The 20,560-nt window shown below is 34.9% G+C and overlaps 3 protein-coding genes across 4 annotated transcripts; 1 reads left to right on the top strand and 2 right to left on the bottom strand.

The window, feature by feature from the left end:
* The first annotated feature begins 2,857 nt into the window (after positions 1-2,857).
* On the top strand, positions 2,858-7,054 carry LOC140839585 (uncharacterized). Its single transcript, XM_073206411.1, has 4 exons — positions 2,858-3,750; positions 5,699-5,769; positions 6,033-6,537; positions 6,620-7,054. The coding sequence occupies exons 1-4, from the start codon at positions 3,625-3,627 to the stop codon at positions 6,809-6,811; spliced, it is 894 nt and encodes a 297-aa protein (XP_073062512.1). The 5' UTR covers positions 2,858-3,624; the 3' UTR covers positions 6,812-7,054.
* A 487-nt stretch (positions 7,055-7,541) lies between these two features.
* On the bottom strand, positions 7,542-10,433 carry LOC140839583 (uncharacterized). Of its 2 annotated transcripts, none has more exons than XM_073206407.1 (3): positions 10,289-10,433; positions 9,415-9,893; positions 7,542-8,786 (listed from the first exon to the last, which is right to left on the bottom strand). In XM_073206407.1, the coding sequence occupies exons 1-3, from the start codon at positions 10,308-10,310 to the stop codon at positions 7,677-7,679; spliced, it is 1,611 nt and encodes a 536-aa protein (XP_073062508.1). In that variant the 5' UTR covers positions 10,311-10,433; the 3' UTR covers positions 7,542-7,676. The 2 variants fall into 2 exon arrangements, with proteins under 2 accessions (XP_073062508.1, XP_073062509.1); XM_073206408.1 differs by having other exon boundaries at positions 9,415-9,875.
* A 4,362-nt stretch (positions 10,434-14,795) lies between these two features.
* On the bottom strand, positions 14,796-19,289 carry LOC140839584 (uncharacterized). Its single transcript, XM_073206409.1, has 3 exons — positions 18,989-19,289; positions 17,283-17,779; positions 14,796-16,017 (listed from the first exon to the last, which is right to left on the bottom strand). The coding sequence occupies exons 1-3, from the start codon at positions 19,086-19,088 to the stop codon at positions 15,013-15,015; spliced, it is 1,602 nt and encodes a 533-aa protein (XP_073062510.1). The 5' UTR covers positions 19,089-19,289; the 3' UTR covers positions 14,796-15,012.
* Between the last annotated feature and the right edge of the window lie 1,271 nt (positions 19,290-20,560).

The following is a 20,560-nucleotide window of genomic DNA, read 5'->3' as shown; positions in this document are numbered from 1 at the left end:
AAATAATTAAAATAATAAATTTCATAAATTAAATATATGCATGCATTAAAATCATTTAATAAAATACATAAGGAATTTAATAACTTGCACGCACTTGGTTCATATGGACTTAAAATTTTCGGGACTTCACATCGATTTTGAGCTCGACGACTTAATCAAACCAAGCTCAAGCCTAAGCGTATTAGGCTCGTGAGCTCGCAAACATGTTCGTTAATAGGCTCGCGAGCTCGAACTCGGCTCGTTTAGGTGGCTCGTCAGCTCGAGCTTGACTCATTTGTTGAGTTGACAAATAAAAATATTTGTACTAATAGAAGTTAAACTTTTATTTCTAATATAAAATTAGTTCATAGATATATTTAATTTTAACAAGCTCGAATCAAGCTCAAATTCGATCTCAATTGTATGTTTTACGAGCTCGAAAACGAGCCGAGCTCAAGTCAGGCTTGTTAAATATGATAAACGAGCTATTAATAAACCAAGCTCGAGCCCAGCTTGATTAACATGATAAACGAGCTTTTAACGAGTCGAACTCGAGATTTTCACAAGTTTAGCAATTTCAAGACAAGTCGAATTCTAGCCTGATGATAAAAGCTCGAATAAAGCTCGAGCTGGAGCTCGAACTCTATCAATCTTAAACGAGTCAAACTCAAGCCAGACGATAAAAGCTCGAATCAAGCTCGAGCTCGAACTGGAGCTTGAATTAATCTTAAACGAGCCAAGCTCCAGCCTGATACTGTTCGACTTGGTTTGAATCATTTACATCTCTAGCCCTAATTAATAGAAATCCTATTCCCGAATTTGGAGTATGTGACTATGGATTTATTTTATAAATCAAAACAGTCTATTTGAAAATGTCAAAATGGAACATGAGGAGCGAGTCTCATGTGAGCCCGTCTCACGGATCCTAATATGTGAGACGGGTCAACCGTACCGATGTTCACAATAAAAAGTAATACTCTTAGCATAAAAAATAATATTTTTTCATGGATGATCCAAATAAGAGACCCGTCTCACAAATACGACTCGTGAGACACTCTTAGCATAAAAAATAATATTTTTTCATGGATGATCCAAATAAGAGACCCGTCTCACAAATACGACTCGTGAGACCCGTCTCACACAAGTTTTTGTCAACTATTTTATTAAATGTCAAATTGTTACATTAACTATTTTAAATGACTTAATTGATACATGAAAAATATTTATAAATTATCATTGTGGTACATTATCAAATTTTAAAATAAATTTTGCCCTTAGTTTACTTTAATAAAATATTAAATAATATTGAAAATAAAACCTGAACTTAATTGTATTTATTAATGTTAAATAGACTTAAAATACAATTTAAGTTAATGATAAGGCAAAAATTTGTGTGAAACGGTCTCACAGGTTATATTTGTGAGACGGATCTCTTATTTGGATCATCCATAAAAAAATATTATTTTTTATGCTAAGAGTATTATTTTTTATTGTGAATATGGGTAGGGTTGACCCGTCTCACAGATTAAGATCCGTGAGACGGTCTCACATGAGACCCACTCTAACGATAAAACTGACTTTTAAATTCGATCATATACAAATTTAATAATTTATAAATATTTCATGTATCAATTAACAAATTTGAGATTTAAACATGTACCAAATTGAATTTTACTAGCTCAAAAAATATATATTTATTATTATTTTTAGGAATGTTCCATGTATTCATAACTTCATATTCTAAATAATAAAAAAAACGAAACCCGATGTTTTAAAACAGAATTTGATTTAACAAAAATAAAAAAAAAGTAGGTTTTTTGTGAAACGGTCGCACAAATTTTTATCTGTGAGATGGGTCAATTCTACCGATATTCACAATAAAAAATATTATTTTTTCAAGGATTACCTAAATAAAATATTCATCACACAACATACTATCCATGATATCGTCGGACAAAAATTTCTGTCAAAGGATGGAAATTCCACGTGTGCTATGAATGGGGCTTCTTCCTCCCCCTTGGGTAGGAAAAGTAGCGGATTTGGGTATTGGCATGTTTAATTACAATATTACCCTCCAGCATGGGACACCAAGTAAATACCTCGAAAAAAACAACCAAAATAAACAATAATAGGGGGTTGTAGCTTCCTATGCTAACTAAATGACAAGCTTTTCCTGGATTTTGATCTTGACTCGGTCTCAATTTGGACAAGTAATAGATTATACACATGTAAACGTGTGTAAAATTATAATCATAATTAAAAAAATATTATTTTATTAAATATCTGATTTTATGATTAATTTAATAATAGTTGATAGAAATCAACCAGGATCATACTGCAATTTAAGAGATATACTTTTGAAAGTAAGTAAAATAAGTTGTGGCAATTTTGACATTTATTTTCTAACCCGGCAAATGACAAGTCCTACCTAATATGGGTTGCTACAAGTTGCAGGTCGGTCCGTTTTAACTTGTCAAATTACACACAAAATTGATTAGTCCGTCAAGTTAGTTCACTACTTAAAATAGATAGATTGACTTGATAATGTTCTAATTCATTAAAAAGACGTTCGGTCCGAATCAGCCCACAGAATAACGAGTTGTGCGGGTAAATCCGTCTCACCAATCTGTTTTGATTGTTGTAGACAAAGGTTCTATAAATGTTCTTGAATTTTAATACCATAAGGTATAAGAAGAAGTTTGTTCGATTTTTAACTGAAACATGAGATTTAGGACACAAGGTTAAAACTGTAATTTAATCCCAAAACAAGCTACTCCTACGAAACAAGGCATGAAAAACAAAAACATAAATAAAAAAACACAGAGACATTTAATCTCTCTCTCTCTCTCTCTCTCCAGTCTCTTCTCCAGCTCCCCTTTTAACTTGTCGCTTTTGCAGCATCTTCCAGCATCTATCGCATCCCAATTTCTTTCTCTCTCTACATTAGCATCAAAGACTCTTCCTTTCTCTCTCCTCCAGTATACGTACACGTTTTGTGTATACGCAGCAGGAAATAAAGAAAAAGAAGACTCCACACACCACCAAACCAAACCTTCTCTCTAATGGCCCAGTTGGACCATTATTTATGTATGTGCAAGCAAGAAATTATGGGGAAACAAAGTCTTCGGGAATTCCTCAAAATTAACGTAATCCCACTTCATACGCAGCACCAAAAGGCGGTTTTTTTCTTCCCACAATTGCCCTTCTGCCATCTCCCAAAAAATCCCATCTTCATCATCAACTTCACTGTCTTCCCATGCAATTATGTTTTTTTTGTTATTTTTTGCCCGATATGTGTGGGCTTTTTCGGGCTTTGCATTGGTCAGAGTTTTTCACAGAGAAAACAGGGGAAAGGCAAAGCAAAGAAAGAGCCTTCCCACCTTCCCCTCAATTTTTTCTCTCTTCCTGTCCTTTACACATCTATATTACTCTGATCTTTTCTTTATTTGCTTACATACAAACCACCTTGCTTTATTGCTTGCCAACCCTTTCTTTTCTTGCTATTCATACCTATCGCCATCTCTTGTTTTCATCTCTATCTATTTGTTATGCAGTTGACCCTTCAATTGTCTTTTTAATCTATCAACTGATTGTTTTCAAGATCACAATTTTCTGGCGAAGGGGCTTGCTTTGATCTGGGATCTGATGTCTAGGAAGAGTAAAGAGGTGGTTCTGGGTCAAACGCCTTTTTATGGCGTCGGAGCGTGTGAGGATGCTAAGTCTAGGTTCAGGCATCAGGCTCTTATGCAGGACTATCAGGAGCTGCGAAGGGTATGGTTTTCGCTTTGTGGGTGTTGATTTTCTTTTGTTTATTTTGAGGATCTGTTGCTTTATTTGATCTGGTTTCGTGGTGGGTTTGGTCTCGTATGTATGGTTTGCTTGGATTTGAGGGCTTCGGTTTGTTCTGCTTTGCGGTGTTAAGATTTTTCTTATGGTGTGATTGATCTGTTTTCTTTCACCGAATTGCTCTTTTCTGACTCTTCCTTACATTTTTAGACAGCCGGGGATATGTTTTTCCCTCTTATGGGGATATGTTTTTGCTTTATATGTCGTTTTTCTTCAAAACTAAGATTGATTATCTGTTATTTGGCACAATTAATTCGTTTCTTGATATTATGTTGATATCTAGAAGTTAGTTCGTTTCTTGTTGGTATTTTGGATTTTGAACACTTCACCGGAAGTATTCATTATTCCTAATTTGAGAGCCGGCCCGGATTTCTTGATACCTGTTCTTACCATTCTCAATGATTAATAAACCTTTCGATCCACGAAATTTGGTGTCAACGTCCTCCCTTTTTTATTCAAGTTCTTTGTTTATTCTCCTTTGGCAATAATTAATTAGATCATGTATAAGATGGAAATGTGGAGTGAATGTCTGTTTTCTAAGTGATGTTTTCATTGCTTATATCCTCGTGGTACTGAACTTCACATAAATTATAAATGATTTCTTGTTTTGTTAAACTTAGGATGGATAGTGATGCTAATTTTCTCCAGATATATATCAAAACAATTTCTTTAAACGCTTAACTTTAGATTGCATTTGGTTTGAAAGATTTGCTTTTGATGAGTGGGTTTATGATTTGGATTTCAGATCACTCCAATTTGGAAAATGTTTGGAAATAAAAGTTTAATATTTTGAGGGAACCGTTTGAAATTCACCAAATCTGACTAGGAATTGAGTCATGTATTTCAAATTCCTTTTTGTGTTGAGATTGAATCATGTAAATTGTGTAAATTTAGTTTTGGTTTAAAAAATTGAATTTGAAGGATTTGAAAATCATCAAAAAATAAGAGTGAATTTTGATAAAAATTCGAAATCTAAAATTCACCATATCCTTCCATCCAAATAAAAGCCATCCAAACAAACTTTTTTAAGTTGCATTTGGAACCAACCCGTAAATCTATGTTTTCTTTTCCTTTACTTTCGTTGCATATTATCATTTTTATTGATGCATAAACGAATACAGAAAAATTATCATTATTGTTTTTTTTCACATTTTAAGGAATTTTTGATAGCTTTTTAAAATTGATTAAAATGGGAAGTCGTATTCTCCTAATCAAATCAATGGATTAAATTATTGAAAGCTGAATTGGAGTCACTGATGGAGAAGGTGGTTTACGTCCTCAAATGATTACTTCCCCCTACGTAGGCTGCTCCAAATCCTTGTTTTTTGTATTTAGCCGATTCATCTATGTGTCGTATCTCTCTCAAATACGAGGGGAGGGGACTTTGGATGTTTGGTTTGTGTGCGTCTTGGAAAAAATATTTTTCTTATTCGAGGGAAAAGGGGGTTACCAAGTCCTCACACATCCATGACGCGTGAGGCTTATTCAATTACTGGAGAATTGTAAATTTGGTTGTGTATATTTTTTAATCTGTGATTTTAGTACCCTATATAGTCAAATTTAAATATGACTTTTTTTTTTTGCGATCTTAGTGTTTGGGAAATTTAAATATAAATCGAGGAGTCCAAATATTCGTTTTGAATTCCATTCTAATTGTCCAAGTACTTTCGATTTTGAGAGATCTCAAATATGTTTTAAATTTAAGCTCATGCATTAACAATTTTAATAGATTTCAGGCATACCAAATATGAGTATGGTTGAAGTCCCAAGTTTGAAATTCCTTCTCTAAACTTTCAAACCCCTTTGTTGATTTGGTAGTAGTAAATTCATTATCAGAGACAAGTGAAGGAGTTGTAATTGTATCATGTTGCAGGAAGCTGTTGTAATGGGAAGCAAATTGGAGGCAGCAAAACAGAGAAAGCTGATGCTTGCTGCTGAAGTTCGGTATGCAAATACTCACCTAATTCTGTAAATTACACAATCTAACCAAACTGCTCCTGAATCTCTGGGAACATGGCGTTAGTTTTTAATTTACTTGCAAGAGTGGTTTCAGGAGGAAAATTGTTATTTCGGACTCCTTGAATCCCCCCAGCATTCTGTTGCTCCCCATTCAATTGATTTCTGGGTCCATCCCTGCATGTAGTTGGTTTGGTTGCTTCTTGTTTTAGAATCGTTTTTTCCTAATTTGATTCCTTTACAATCCACAGTTTTTTACGGAGAAGATATGAGCTTCTTATGAAAACAAAAGCTATGAATTCATCACTAGAAAGGAAGCATGTACAATCACCAAATCCGCTTAAGAGAACCAAAATCGTGAAAGAAGCTACTATCCATAGATTACCACCAATTACAGAACAAAAGCCAAAGAAGAAACATAATTTTCGTAAGGAAGCTGCTTTACGTAGTGCTTCCACAGTGATTGATCGCCGTGATAACAAAATATTACATGTTGGAAATGAAGCTGTTCAACCTATATTGATTACCGTTTCTGGTATGAACCACAAGAGAAGGAAAAATAGCGGGAAAGATGTTTTATCTCAGAACACAACCCCATTTCTTGACTTAAACCTTAAGGCAAGAATCCATGGTACAGATTTGGCAGCTCTGAGTAATTCGAGAACGACTTTTGATTTGAACCTAGATAGCAGTCTTAGTGGGAAAGAAGCTTCTTTGTGTAGCCGAGCTCCAATCTTTGACTTGAATGAGATCTCGGTACGTAACTAATTTTATCCAAGTCGCGAACATTCAAAATTCATGAGAATTGTTATGGTAAATTATTTCATTGATTTTTTAGACTGGGGATGAGGAATTCCAATTCGGCACCGATGCAGCAATGTTTGAAGAAGCTAGGAAAAGTTTGATTAGAGGTAATGAAGAGCAACAAACCGATTTAAAATTATCCATCTGCCGAAATGCCGGGGAGGGTTCGTCACACACGGGAAAGCGTAAAATATCATGGAAGGATCCTGTTGCATTGAGAGTTTAGATTTTTGGAGGCAACGGAAAAACGTTGGTGAGGTGACTGGTAATCAAATCCCTTTTAGCATACGGCCTAGTGCAATTCCTAACGTGTAGAGGATTCCTAGATTTGTACTAGTATTGTAACCATACCAAGATATATGTTAGAAACAGTTGTCTGTAACAAGAAATATTTGCTGGAGTTGTTGCTCTGAATGAGTGGCTTCTATATTTGATTCTAGGGAAATAATAAAGTTTGGACACTGGTATATATTTATGTGTTTCAACGCTATGGAGATGGCCAGGAAATCAGGTGCAGGTGTGGCGAATCTCATCAGTTCAAATCGAGGTCTGTCTGGTCCAAAATACCCAAAAAACCTCTTATTTGCTTCTTCTGTTCTGCTGGTATACTCAGAATTATTCTTCCGCTCTTAGTTGTTAAGTACATTAGTTTAGTATAAATACTAGAATTATTTACTCATTTTGAGGATCCCATATGAAATGTCTAATTTACAATAATACTTGCTATATCAGTTTTCTATAAAACAAAGCAACAGTACTTTCGTTATGACATACGTTTTTTTAAAACAATTGCATTCCTTTCATTCAACTTTTCTCGAGTCCACCTTCGTTGATTTCTGAAAATGTGGTCACTTGCTTCCGCCAAGAAAAGAGGAGACTTTTAGCCGTGATTTATGGGATTTGTTTTCTTTTTGGGTACCACATACTTGTTATAATGTTAAATTTGAGTAAAGAAATACAATCTCAATGTGCCACTAGCCATGTTGAGAATCAAAATATAAGAATACAAAGCACACGAAAGTAACGATACATGTTCCACGTGAATTGGCTAGGTAGTTTTCTTAGGAAAAAGTCCCATGCTATAGTTTTTTCTAGCCCTCTGAGCTTTTCGATGCAGCCTCTTTCGACTTGTGTTTCTTTCCAAGCACATGTTCATTTAGACCCTTTTCGCTGGTGGCATAAACTTGGCAAAGAGCACAGTTCCACTCAGGTTTCTTATTTGCAGTAACATCAGCAGGAAGCTCAATATTCCCCAATTTATGAGCGTTCATGACTTCGCTATACATACAACCCTTCTTCCTCGGATCATTCTCTTTCTTTTCTACCTTTTTCCTAGGATCATCCTCGTTCTTCTGCACTTTTGGAATCACTTCTGATTGTGTTTTCTTCAAATGTTCTGATTTGGGGTTTCCCGACAATGGCAAATCATCTTTCTTTGATGTTGCCTCCTCCACCTTCTCAGAAATCAAAGATTGAGCTTTAAGTTTCACCCCCTCCTCTCCCACGTGAATTGACTTGGCAGCTTTCTTGGGAATGCTATGGTTTTCTCCAGTCCTCAGAGCTTTCAATTCAGCCACTTTCGACTTATGTTTCTTTCCAAGCACATGTTCATTTAGATCATTTTTGCTGGTGGCAATAACTTGGCAAAGGGCACAGCTCCACTTATTTTTACTAACATCAGCAGGAAGCTCAATATTCCCCAATTTATGAGCGTTCATGACTTTCTCATTCTTTTCTACCTTCTTCCTCAGATCATCCTCATTCTTCTGTACTTTTCGGATCACTTCTGCTTGAGTTTTCTTCAAAAGTTTTGATTTTGGGTTTTCCGACAATGGCAAATCACCTTTCTTTGATGTTGCCTTGCCCGCCTTCTGAGAAAACAAAGATTGAGCCTTAAGTTTCACCCCCTTCTCTTTCACGTGAATTGGCTTGGTAGCTTCCTTGGGGAAAAGTCCAATTCTATAGTTTTTTCTAGTCCCCTGAGCTCTCAATGCAGCCAGTTTCGACTTATGTTTCTTATCAAGCACATGTTCATTTAGATCCTTTTCGCTTGTGGCCATAACTTTGCAAAGGGCACAGCTCCACTCCTCCTTAGATATCTTATTTGCGATAATATCATCAGCAAGAAGCTCAATATTAACCGCTTCAGGGGCTGTTACATCCTTCGTCTTCGATCCAGATGCATTTTCATCTGTCTTGGTCTACAAGATTGAAACAAAATCAATACGGGAAGGTGGGAAACATAGGGGAAAAAGAACAGGAAATGGGATAATCTATCAAATAAATCACTGAGTGTTCTAATTTTCCCACATCTAAAGGCACCAATGATCGTGGCCAGGGAAAAAGAAAAGAAAAAGACAATTCCAACATTAATCAATGTAGAAGGCAACGAGATTAGAAATGAGTCTCTGCTGAAATAACAGTAAATGACAGTGTCCTCGTTTCTATTTGCCAACATATTTCGGCGTAAAAAATGATGTGCTCGTAACATTATATCTGTATATCTACTTGTGCCTTAAAACACCAATGATAACTTTACGATCTTCATTGCATGTAATAGAAGAAAATGTGGTAGATCATGTAGGTACTAAAGGAGATCGATTCTAAGATTGCTTTCAAATCTTATCCAATTTTTTGCTTCTGTTTGATTAAAGAATCCAACTCTTAACAGGGAAAAAGCTTTGATGGGCATTTAATTACCAACATGTGAAACTCCTCCAACAACCCTTTAGGCGGCGGCGCTTACAACTGACAGTTGGAACACATTATTCTGGTTATAAATTTTTGTTTCCTAGACACTACACACAAAAGATAGAGATGTATACCAACCAGCAACAAAATTCTTTCTTTTCCTTTGGTACCCTCTGATGCAGGCTTAACCTCTGAAATCCTCAGGTCAGCAGTCCCCCTCTGAAATGGCAAAGTCTCCAATCCTCCATTGTCACTCCTTTTCAGCTTCTCCTTATCCTCAAGTGCCATTCCGAGTCTTTCCTCTGCAGACCATCCTTCTGCTTTTGTCACAAAAAGTGAAGGCCTTATTGGTGATTCCAACCCCATTACTGGTGATGAACCAAATGGAAACCAGTCGATGCCTTGCCGCAGAGCCATTTCCCTCTCCATCATCAACTCCCTCCTCACCTCTGCCTCTAGAACACGTCTTCTCACAATCTCTGACATGATTATTTCCTCCCTAATTCTTTCCTTCTCGATCCCCCCTTGAATCACATCATGAATATCTAGAGGATGAGGATATTCTTTTCGTCCGTATCCGTTCAGATTCCACCTAAATTCTGGGTCCATATACCCAGCTGAAACAACATAAATCAAACATGAAATAAAGTCCAAACTAACACATCAGAAGCGGTATTTCAAGTCTAATGCACAAGTATCAGTATCATCAAAATATGCTAACTAGCTACTAGACAAATTAACATGAAATTCCAGAATGAAACCAGTGCTTCCACAAAAACACCTTTACCAGCTAAAATCATTACACATACGCCTCCTCTTTGCATACTTTTTTTCAGTGTAAATGTACACGTGAAAAAATACATCAAACTGAAAAACCAATTCTCATCTCATCAAACAGCTCAACCATCCTCTAGAAGAACGAAATACACGTATAAACCCATGCACACTACATATATATTTATATTCTGTAGATATATCGAAGATCAGATCTTGGTAGAATGACTGTACGTACCCCCTTGATATGAAGGATCCATGCCGATAATTCTTCAGCAATCCCCGTTGACGAGGAGACTTTGGATGTTTGGTTTGTGAGCGTCTTGAGAAAAAATTAATTTTCTTATTCGAGAGGGAAAAGGAGATTACGAAGTACACGCGCATCATGAAACGCGTGAGTTCCATTAAAGTAGTCTTTAATTATATTTAATTTCATTTTCTCCTTTAAACCAATTTACTTTACTATCTTCTTTTGTTAATGTATTACATATGATACGTTTCCCCTCTCTAAAAATTTTCTTTTTTACTTTTTCTTATTATTATTATTTTTTAGTTAAAAATTTCTCTTATCCGATACCACAACGGATATATGTCTCTCATGCCCCCGATTGATTCTATCATAGAGGCCAACGATAGACAATAACTCCCCCCGAACACAACTTACAACTTTTATCGTACTGTGCTCTCCAAAGAGCAACTCTTCTCAAAATCTCACTCAAAAGTGTTGAGTTGGAATCCCATTCTAACTAAGGATTCTTGTGGTTCCAGCTACAGGAGAACCAGGAACGGAGAGCATTTTCATAAGATCTTCTTGACTGTTCGAAAATATATCAGACAATATATAACACAATTTACATCAAAATAAGGCAAAAATTTGTGTGAGACGGTTTCACGGGTCGAATTTGTGAGACAAATATCTTATTTGGGTAATCCATAAAAAATATAATTTTTTTATGCTAAGAGTATTAGTTTATATTGTGAATATGTGTAGGGTTGACCCGTCTCACATATTAGTATCCGTGAGACGGTCACATGAGACACACTTAAAATAATCATTTAACTTGTAACGAAAAGAAAGTGTTTATATTGCTTTACTTTTCCAAAAATACAATCCAAAAGCAATTACACGACTTTCCCATCACTCACGAAAGGTAGAGCACCTTGTTTCCTTGGACAATGACTATTTAATTTCCAAATATGAAATTAATAATAAATGAAAAAGAAATATATGTTAAGTCGTTGAGCACATGTTGAGATAATAATATGATCTTATATATTTATAATAAGTTAAACGTTAACATATCAGTGCATTAATTCGATATGATATAAATCGTGACATGTAACAACGATAACGTATCGTTATGAAATATCATGTCAAATATAATATAATGATAGAATTCTAATTGAATATCGTGGACTATTCGATGAAGCACTTTTCCCCACGTATTCAATAAATAATTTGTACAATCGATCATTTACAAGCTAAAGTGAACTCATATTTATGAACTGGAGTCGTGTTCTTCGGATGAACTATACACCTGAGTTTTAAACCCGTTGTTAATTGGACTACTAAAGTTGCGTTGCCTAGTGGATTAACAACTCGATACAATGATTGGACACACCGTTGCTCATTGGACTTGCTTTTCCGAACTGAAGTTGAGTTGTATAGCGGATTAACAACCCGATACAATGATTGTCATGTGTCCAAAGTTCCAATCATTCATTCTTTTATTCATTCAGTAAATAGCTGAATCAAATATATAGTACAATATGACTAATACATTATCAAATGCACAAAATGATTCAATAAATATGAATATAGCAGTAGTTGATAAAACATTTATTAAAGATTTTAAGTCAAGAGCCAATTGAGCTATAATCGAGGAGAATGACAGTAATCAGTTGTTCGAATATTCCTAAAACAATTTAATAATGACAATATTAAATTATGTCTTAGATAAAGGGTTAAGTCGATGCTACTTAAAGGGATACTGCTTCAACATGATTTGGATGAACAAGATTCACACACATATGTGATTTTAAAAAAATTAGTGGACCCTGTGTATGTGTGGCTAAATTTAAGTCCTTGATTCTATCATGTGGGTAGTACTTCTATATTTTGAAATCAGTTTTGTATCGACTTGTATCCCAACAGACATGGTTCTAAGTTTAAAAAATCCATATTAAATCATCAACATATTTGAAAAATACGAAATTTTCACCAGATGGCCAGAATCATGTCGGAAAATTTTATTAAAAAAATCAGTTTATTCGATTTAATATAAAAAATAATCAAAATTTAAAAAATAAACCAATATATATATATATATATATATATATATATATATATATATATATATTTTAAAAAAACCATATATGATTAAGTTTAGTCGGTTGTTTTGTTTTATTAGAAATTTGTTCCACCCTGGTTTCGATAATTTCTTTTGTTATTATTATTATTATACTTAGTTTTATTAATATTTAGTTTTTATTATAAATCGATATGTTTCTATTATCATATTATTTTGATCACGAATATTCTTAATGTTAATTAATTTCTAATAATAATAGTCTAATTAATTATTTCTTATGAATTATTGATTTATTAATGTTATTACTTAAAAATAAAAGAAATAGAAAATTAATATATCCGGAATCATTATTTTAACATCAAAGTGGTGGAGTGCGATAAAAGCACAATCAGAAAAGGGTATTTTAAGATCTTAAAATTGTATAAAATCCAGAGATGTCAATGGGGCGGGTATGCGGTGGGTTTGGCTAAACCCAAGACCCTCCCCATGAAAAAAACTTTGACTCATTATCTGCCCCACCCTGGTTAAATATATTTCGGACCCACCCCACCTCGAATACGAAACGAGGTCGGGTAGACCCATGAGACCCGTGAGACCCAAATTTTTTAAAATAAAAAATAATATTTCTTCTCATATGACTGAATTATGAAACAGATAAGCCTCTAAATACAACATTGTGGAAAATTAATTTATGTCTTCGACCACACTTAACAGTAACAAACAAAATATTTTCACGACATAAAGAATTACATAAAAAAAAAAAGAGTTACTGGCTCTCCAAAAAATTCTTGACATCCCCAAAAATAAGTCATAACATAATTTAAATAGATCAATATAAAATCAGCGAGTAGTCAATATTTAAGTCTACTAAGATGATGACCAACTATTCTTCCACTATTGCTAAAAGCATATTTAAATGCAACAGTTGACATAAGAATAGTCAAGATCGTTATGGTTGAGGTGAGCTACTAAAAAAATGAAAATTAATAAAACTAAAACCCTAAAATATTTATATCCACATATATGGGGCGGGTATTATAGTACCCATGACCCACCCCATATCAGGACGGGTCTGAAAAATTGGACCCGATACCCACCCCATAACCTATTTAGTATGCCCAAACCCACCCGATATACACGGGTTCATTGCGGGTCTAGGTAAAATCCGAACTCATTGACATCCCTAATAAAATCCAATAAAGATCATTTTTGAAAATACATTTCTAACTTGGGTTTAAATAAGTAAATTTCTTAGTGTTTTTTGGTCTACACATCGATGTGGTGATGTCGTATACAGTGTCATACGTCAAGATAAAGTATTATTCAATGCAAGATGCCCTTGAGAAAATTTAGTAACACGAAGATGTGTATATTAATGGATATTTTTTTGACCAAAAGTATAAATAATAATCATATAAATTCATTTGATTTTTAATAATAAATTATGTGTAGTCAATAGGAGAAACTTTGTGCACGTAGTCCTATTCTTCGTCTTAACAGGAGGGTTTGGGTGATTAGTGGGTTGCAGTGGAAAGCACAAGAGAACCCATATGTGAGTAGGGATGGTAACTTTCTCCGTGGGAAACACCTGAAATGAGGATGAGAAATCTCGATTTTTTCGGTTTAAGATTCGGATTCGGGACGGGTATGAGATTATTATCCTCATCCCCAAACCCGCTGCGAAAATAATATCAATAATAAAATAATAGTATTAGTAGTATCAATAATATAATAATAATATTATTTTTAAAATATTAATAATGTTATTATTATTAATATTGATATTAATATTAATGTTAATATTATCACTAATAATAATAGATAATAATAAGTTTTGGTTTGACAAAATCTCTGAATCCGTCGTCGTCTTGCCATATTAATATTTTTGAAACGAGTATGAGAACGGGGATGGGAAGTTGATCCCCGAAGTTTCGGTTTGGAGATCCTCTGAACCCGAAAAAACGGGGATCTGGACGGGCATGAAGGGTGGGGATGGAATTCGGGGACGGGGATGGCAAACCCGCCCCCGCTCCGCCCCATTCATCCCTATATGTGAGTGCCTCTGGCCGTGGGTTGAAGAAAATCTAAAGGATTGATATCGCCCAACCCACGGCTAGACGGACCCATAACGAGAGTGTTGAAAATCAGGAAAATTATGGAAAATCAAGATTTCAAAGGTTTTTTAAAGAAAAATAATATGAAGATAGCAACCCAAATTCATCACTGAAGGGACTTTTGCAAGTAAGTTGGAGGCTAGGACCTGGGAGAGGAAGATCATCTGTTGCAAGGAGGAGAAACTTTTAGCTGTGATTTCTGGGATTTGTCTCTTCTTTTTTGATCTGTCGCATACTTATTTTAATGCTAAATTTGAATTAAGAATTATAATCTCAAACTGTTGAATAAACCATAGCATCCAATAAACGCCAACAAGCAAATGAAAAACATAATTCAAAAATAAAAATAAAAATGGACATTTACAAATAATCTTAATTGCTCGAATTTGAGGACATTAAACTCACAAGGATGTCTAGAGGTTTCATCAAACACGCCAAAATGTAAAAAGCCATTAACCATTTTGAGAGAATAAGATGAGAAAGCAACAGGAAAGTCACTGCAGATAAACGTTTCAAACACTAGAACATTCATATTCTTAGACTTGAGGCTTTGCGATTGATCTCATCAAACAAATAGTTTGTTCTTGGTCTCCGGGCTCATCTTCATCATTTTTTGAGCCACCTTCTGGCTTGGCGATATTTATATCTCCGGTTTCTTCTTTGATTATGCCTACTTGCTTGTGATCTTCCTGCTCAACTGCATCCAAAAATGGGTGACCTTTGGACCTCTTTTCATCCAAAGCCTTAATAATATCGTCAGAATTCAAGGTTTCTCCTTCTTGTTCTCTGTGAATATTGATTTCATCTAACAGCACGTGATCCTCTGAACTAGCTTGATCCAACGCCTGGTTGAACTTTTCTGAATTTACGTTTTTTCCATTTTCAGAAGGTTCTTCCACACAAATAGCACAATCAGAAATTGTAGCACTCTTCTTTTGGTTGACTGAGCCAGCTCCACCATTTCGTACACAACTTCTCAATCTGCTGATATGTTTCTTTCCCTTTTTATGGCAGTTCATGACTTTGCCAGATAAAGTCCCTACCTGACATATCTCGCACCAAAACTTATAACCCTTCTTCTTTGGATCATCCTCATCGTTTTTAACTTTTCGAATCACTTCTGATTGAGTTCTCTTCAAATGTTCTGATTTCGAGTTTTCTAACAATGGCAAATCATCTTTCTTCGACGATGCCTCCCCCGCCTTCTCAGATAACAAAGATTGAGCTTTATGTTTCACCCCTTCCTCTTCCCCTGGATCAATGGACCCAACAACAGGATTTGACTTGGTAGCTTCACTGGGATAAAGTCCGATGCTATAGTTTTTCCCACCCCTATGAGCTTTCAATGCAGCCTCTTTTGACTTGTGTTTCTTTCCAAGCACATGACCTTCCAGAGCCTTTTCACTGGTGGCACTAACTTGGCAAAGGGCACAACTCCACTTCTCTTTATATTTCTTATTTGCAATAATATCAGCACGAAGCTCTTCAGGTGGTGTTACGGCCTTCCTTTTAGAGCCAGATACATTTTCATCTGGCCTCGTCTACAAGATCCAAACAAAACCCATAATGTTATCATAGTCATTGTAGGAAAGGTGAATGTGGGGAAGAATAAGAAATGGGATAATCTTTCTAATGAATCACTTAATTTTTTCACCTTTCCCACATCTAAGCGGCACAAATAATTATGACCAGGAAAAGAAGAAAAGAAAATGAAGGGGGCCATTCACTATGTTGTTATCATCAATTCAGGAAGGGGAGAAGAACAAAAATTCAAGCAAAGAAACCAAAAAAAGTAGGTATTGGTTTATAATCATATAAACAAATACCTGAGCAGGACCAAACGTATAGTTGAGGAAGAAACAGAAACCAACAATGCAAAAAATAAAAGAAAAAAGAAAAGTCTATACTTTTAATGAGCAAATTCGTTAATAGAACACGGACACTGCAATGTTAGGTAGAAGCGCTCCTATAATTAATACTTCCCGGGTCACTCAGTTTTGATCAAAGACTGCACCCCATACATTCTTTCTCCCACATCTCATTTTAGGCAACTTCAATGATGGTTCGTGGTTTGTTCCATACAAAACTCAGATGGCATCATGTGTTGCATTCATATCCTGATTGTTGACAATGATATATATGTTGTGTCTAACTTTCATACACTAGACTAGTTGAAAGAACTTAGGTAAAATAGAGACAATTACTACTTCAATCACCCCATTCATTTACATTCACAATATAAGAAATGAGCCTGCTGAAACAACAGTAAATGCCATATCCTAGTTCTTATTTGCCATACGTTTTGGCAAATTTTAAAAATGATTTGCCCGTAAATCACCACAAAAATTACAAATACCATTCGGCATGCATCTACTTACAAGTACCAAATAGCCAAGAGGGTCATCATATAGTGTGTAAGTTTCTCACACGTAACCTTCTTCCAATAATCTCGAGGAATGCAAACCACATTCATGTTATTTGCATTCCTCGATGCACCTAAAACACCTATGGATTATCACTTTGACTGTCCTTATTACTGTAGTAAACCAGATGGTTCGAAGATGTCTGCTTGATATTCTTCCCCAATATTTGCTACTACTTGATCCAGCGATCCAACTTTATCAAGGAAAAAAGCTTCGATTAACATTCTGTGAACAAAATGCGCCAGAAAATTCAAATACCAACATGTGAATACCTAAAATGACCCTTTACATACTTAAAACCGACTGCCGGTTCACATTATCAGGGTCGTCACAAAATTTAGCTCCTAGACACTCGCACACAAAAGACAGATGGATTTACTAACCAGCAAAAGAATTCTTTCTTTTTCGTTGTTACCCTCTGATGCAGGCTTAACCTCTGAAATCCTCAGGTCAGCAGTCCTCTGAAAGGGCGAAGCATCCAATCCTCCATTTTCAAGCCTCTCTATCTGCTTTTCCTTATCATCAAGTGACATGCCAAGTCTTTCCTCTGCAGACCATCCTTCTGCTCTTGTCCCCAAAAGTGAAGACCGCATTGGAGATTCCAACCTCATTACTGGTGATGAACCATATGGAATCCCATCGCTGCCTCTCCGCATAGCCATTTCCCTCTCCATCATCAACTCCCTCCTCACCTCCGCTTCCAGAACACGTCTTCTCACAATCTCTGACATGATTATTTCCTCCCTAATCCTTTCCTTTTCAATTTCCCTTCGAATTACCTCTTGCATGTCCTGAGGGTGATGTTGATGGAGATTATGGGGATAGTTGTTTCGGTTGTATCCATGTTGAAGCCGCCAAAATTCTGGGTCCATACGCCCAGCTGAAACAACATGAAATAGTCAAAACTAACCCATCGGAAGTGGAATTTCATGCATCATGTATTAATATCAATTTTTATTTTTATCAAAATAGGGAAACTACAAAACTACTAATAAAATACAAAAAGTTAATGTGACATCCCATAACAAAACCAGTACTTCCAATAAAACAGTTTTTCACGGTAAAGTTACCAAGTGAAAAGACGGATTTAGATCCTCTGCTGTGGCTGAAAACACATCACCAACTTTCGTCTGATAATTTTTCAAATTTGTGAGGTCCATCAGATGATCAACTGATCATCTCGTGTAAAATTTCAAATTTATCTAACATTATGTGAGGTCTATCAAATGATCAACTGATCATCTCGTGTAAAAAGTGCGTTTTCAGCCACAGCAGAGGGTCCTAATCCGTGAAAAGACAAAGTACGGGTCTATTTTATACCTGGAGTAACATTTATCTTTTATTTTAATATAACATCTTCAATTGATATCTGAATTCAAAATAAAGATATGTGGGTCCAACAGATGATCAATTCAATGTTAGTATCAAAAACGAGAAAACTGCAATTTTATTCTTGTAAGTTGGCTTGTTTCGGGTTTTAGTCCTATAACTTGTCAATGTTTTGTTTACCTCTGTTATCTTGATTTTATTTTTGTTTTAGGTTTATTTTTGCCCCCGAACTACACAATCTATAAATATTGCTCATTTGGCATCAATATTCTCCTACATGACTTATGACGTTTATGTTCACCTACATAGCTAGGTAGCTTCTGTAATGAGAATTAACATGTAATACACGTATTAAAATAAATCTAAATAAAAACGTCAAATAAACAATATTCGAAAGTTTATATAGCGGCTGACAGAAAAAACACAAAACAAAAAAAAAAATCCATGATACTGAATGAAAGCCAAACATTCGAAAGTTACATGACAAATTCCAAAACAAGCTAATTTACATGAAACATAGAGAATTGTTCCTCCAGCTGTAAAAAAGCCTCAACAAACAAAGTACTTACAATATATCAAACTAAAAAATGCATCCCCACAAATCAAATTTCAAACAACTCAATCATCCTCTGGAAGGACATAACGTGCAAAGAAACTCATACACCGTACATGTATTCTAAATGGGTACATAAAAAAAACGAAGAAAAATAACACCCAATAGATAAATCGAATATAAGAGGAAATGAGGGAGTGTACGGACATCCATGAGCTTGCTCTGTTGAAAAATAGTAACTGGGTGAGATGGCATGAGGAATGCGGGGCGTCTCTTGTTGATTGTTGCCGCTATATTTGGGGTCCATTGTTCTTCAGCAATCCTGTCGACGAGTATGTGAAATACGGGGAATTTTCCGAATTAGGGTTTAGGAGCTCAATTTTGTTTTACATATACAATATTCGTTCGCACATTGAAAAGGCGTGATGGTACGACCGGTGACGGTACTGATGATAGAGGGGTTGCTTGGCTCCATAAGGCAAAACTCTGTGTCGGACTGTTTTAAAACACTTTTTTTTTTTATTTAGTATGTCAAAAAAAACTCTCCTAAAACGTGTCGGACCGCTAAAAGTTTAAACTATCGAGTTTTTTTTTTTTGAAAAAAACCCGCATATTTATTTTTATGATATTTATTATATATACAAGATTGAATTAATTTATAGTATTTTTCCTTGAATCGGATCAAATCAGATATTTTTCTAAAATGATACCAGTTAAACAATCTCATATGAATTTTTTTAGTTAACATATTGAACAATATTTTTTCCAACATTCGATATACCAAACAGCCAAGCATTATTGCTCTCCTGATGTAATATATGAGCTAGGACCGCAATCTTGTAGCTTGCAGGGAGAAGAGAACATACACGAAATCTTTCGGTGTCAGCGAGAACGGGCTTTATTCCAAGTCGAGGATTGGTCTCCAAGGTCAGTAGACATATACTTGGTGGCAATAGTTCCATAAATTCTGGCTTTTACGACGGAGCTGACCAACAATTCTTTCAGAAATTGCATGCCAATTGAACACTGAGATCTCGGTTTGAGTATGTCCTTAATACTTGATTTAATCCTCAATAGACGTTGCTCCCTTCTTTTGCTTTGTGTCCTATTTTGGTGCAGACACTTAGATACCGTTTGGTATGATGGATGAGATGTATGAAGGATGAATAGAAGTGTTATAAAAACATGATGAGATATGAATGAGTAATATATAATGATGAATAATATGTTGTTTGGTATGTTTTTAATTTTGTAGGATTATTGTGTTTATTATTACATAATCTCTTAAATACCATTGTCAGTTGCACAAAATTACAAGCTTATAAAAAATATCAGTTCCTATGAATGAAATTTTTTTTTTGAAAAATGAGCAAAAAATTTTGATCTAATTGAAATCATCAATGTGTTGGGTAATTTTTCCTCTAAAAATAAATTACCGATTTATTTTTAAGTATTATTATATTAAATAAATAAAAATCCATCTATATGCCAATTGTCAGATTAAAACATGCATGATTTTCACAAAACTACTGGTTCGTTTTTAGCTTTTCCTAATTTTTTAGATGTCTTTTGCATGAGCTGAAACACACTAAAATAAAAAAATGAAGGATAAAAATTTATATATAAAAAAACAAAAATATTTTTTTTACAATGACAAAAATATATTTTTGAGGTGTTATTTGCAAGTATAAAAGAAACATATACATGTAAAACATAAAAAATAAAGGATATTAAGTTTGATGCTTATTAGAAACCAATAAAATGTTCTAGCTGTTAGCA

The sequence above is a fragment of the Primulina eburnea genome, chromosome 8 (assembly GCF_022965805.1).
Source record: "Primulina eburnea isolate SZY01 chromosome 8, ASM2296580v1, whole genome shotgun sequence".
Lineage (NCBI taxonomy): Eukaryota > Viridiplantae > Streptophyta > Magnoliopsida > Lamiales > Gesneriaceae > Primulina > Primulina eburnea.
This window is presented reverse-complemented; position numbering and strand designations above follow the sequence as displayed.

Excerpts from the sequence above, each read along its gene's own strand:
- LOC140839585 (XM_073206411.1), top strand. The coding sequence starts at position 3,625 with ATGTCTAGGAAGAGTAAAGAGGTGGTTCTGGGTCAAACGCCTTTTTAT. Across the intron at positions 3,751-5,698 it reads ACTATCAGGAGCTGCGAAGG|GAAGCTGTTGTAATGGGAAG; the intron begins GTATGGTTTTCG and ends ATCATGTTGCAG. Across the intron at positions 6,538-6,619 it reads TTGACTTGAATGAGATCTCG|ACTGGGGATGAGGAATTCCA; the intron begins GTACGTAACTAA and ends TTGATTTTTTAG.
- LOC140839583 (XM_073206407.1), bottom strand. The coding sequence starts at position 10,310 with ATGGATCCTTCATATCAAGGGG. Across the intron at positions 9,894-10,288 it reads GGATCCTTCATATCAAGGGG|CTGGGTATATGGACCCAGAA; the intron begins GTACGTACAGTC and ends ATGTTGTTTCAG. Across the intron at positions 8,787-9,414 it reads AAGAAAGAATTTTGTTGCTG|ACCAAGACAGATGAAAATGC; the intron begins GTTGGTATACAT and ends TCAATCTTGTAG.
- LOC140839584 (XM_073206409.1), bottom strand. The coding sequence starts at position 19,088 with ATGGACCCCAAATATAGCGGCAACAATCAACAAGAGACGCCCCGCATT. Across the intron at positions 17,780-18,988 it reads AACAGAGCAAGCTCATGGAT|CTGGGCGTATGGACCCAGAA; the intron begins GTCCGTACACTC and ends ATGTTGTTTCAG. Across the intron at positions 16,018-17,282 it reads AAGAAAGAATTCTTTTGCTG|ACGAGGCCAGATGAAAATGT; the intron begins GTTAGTAAATCC and ends TGGATCTTGTAG.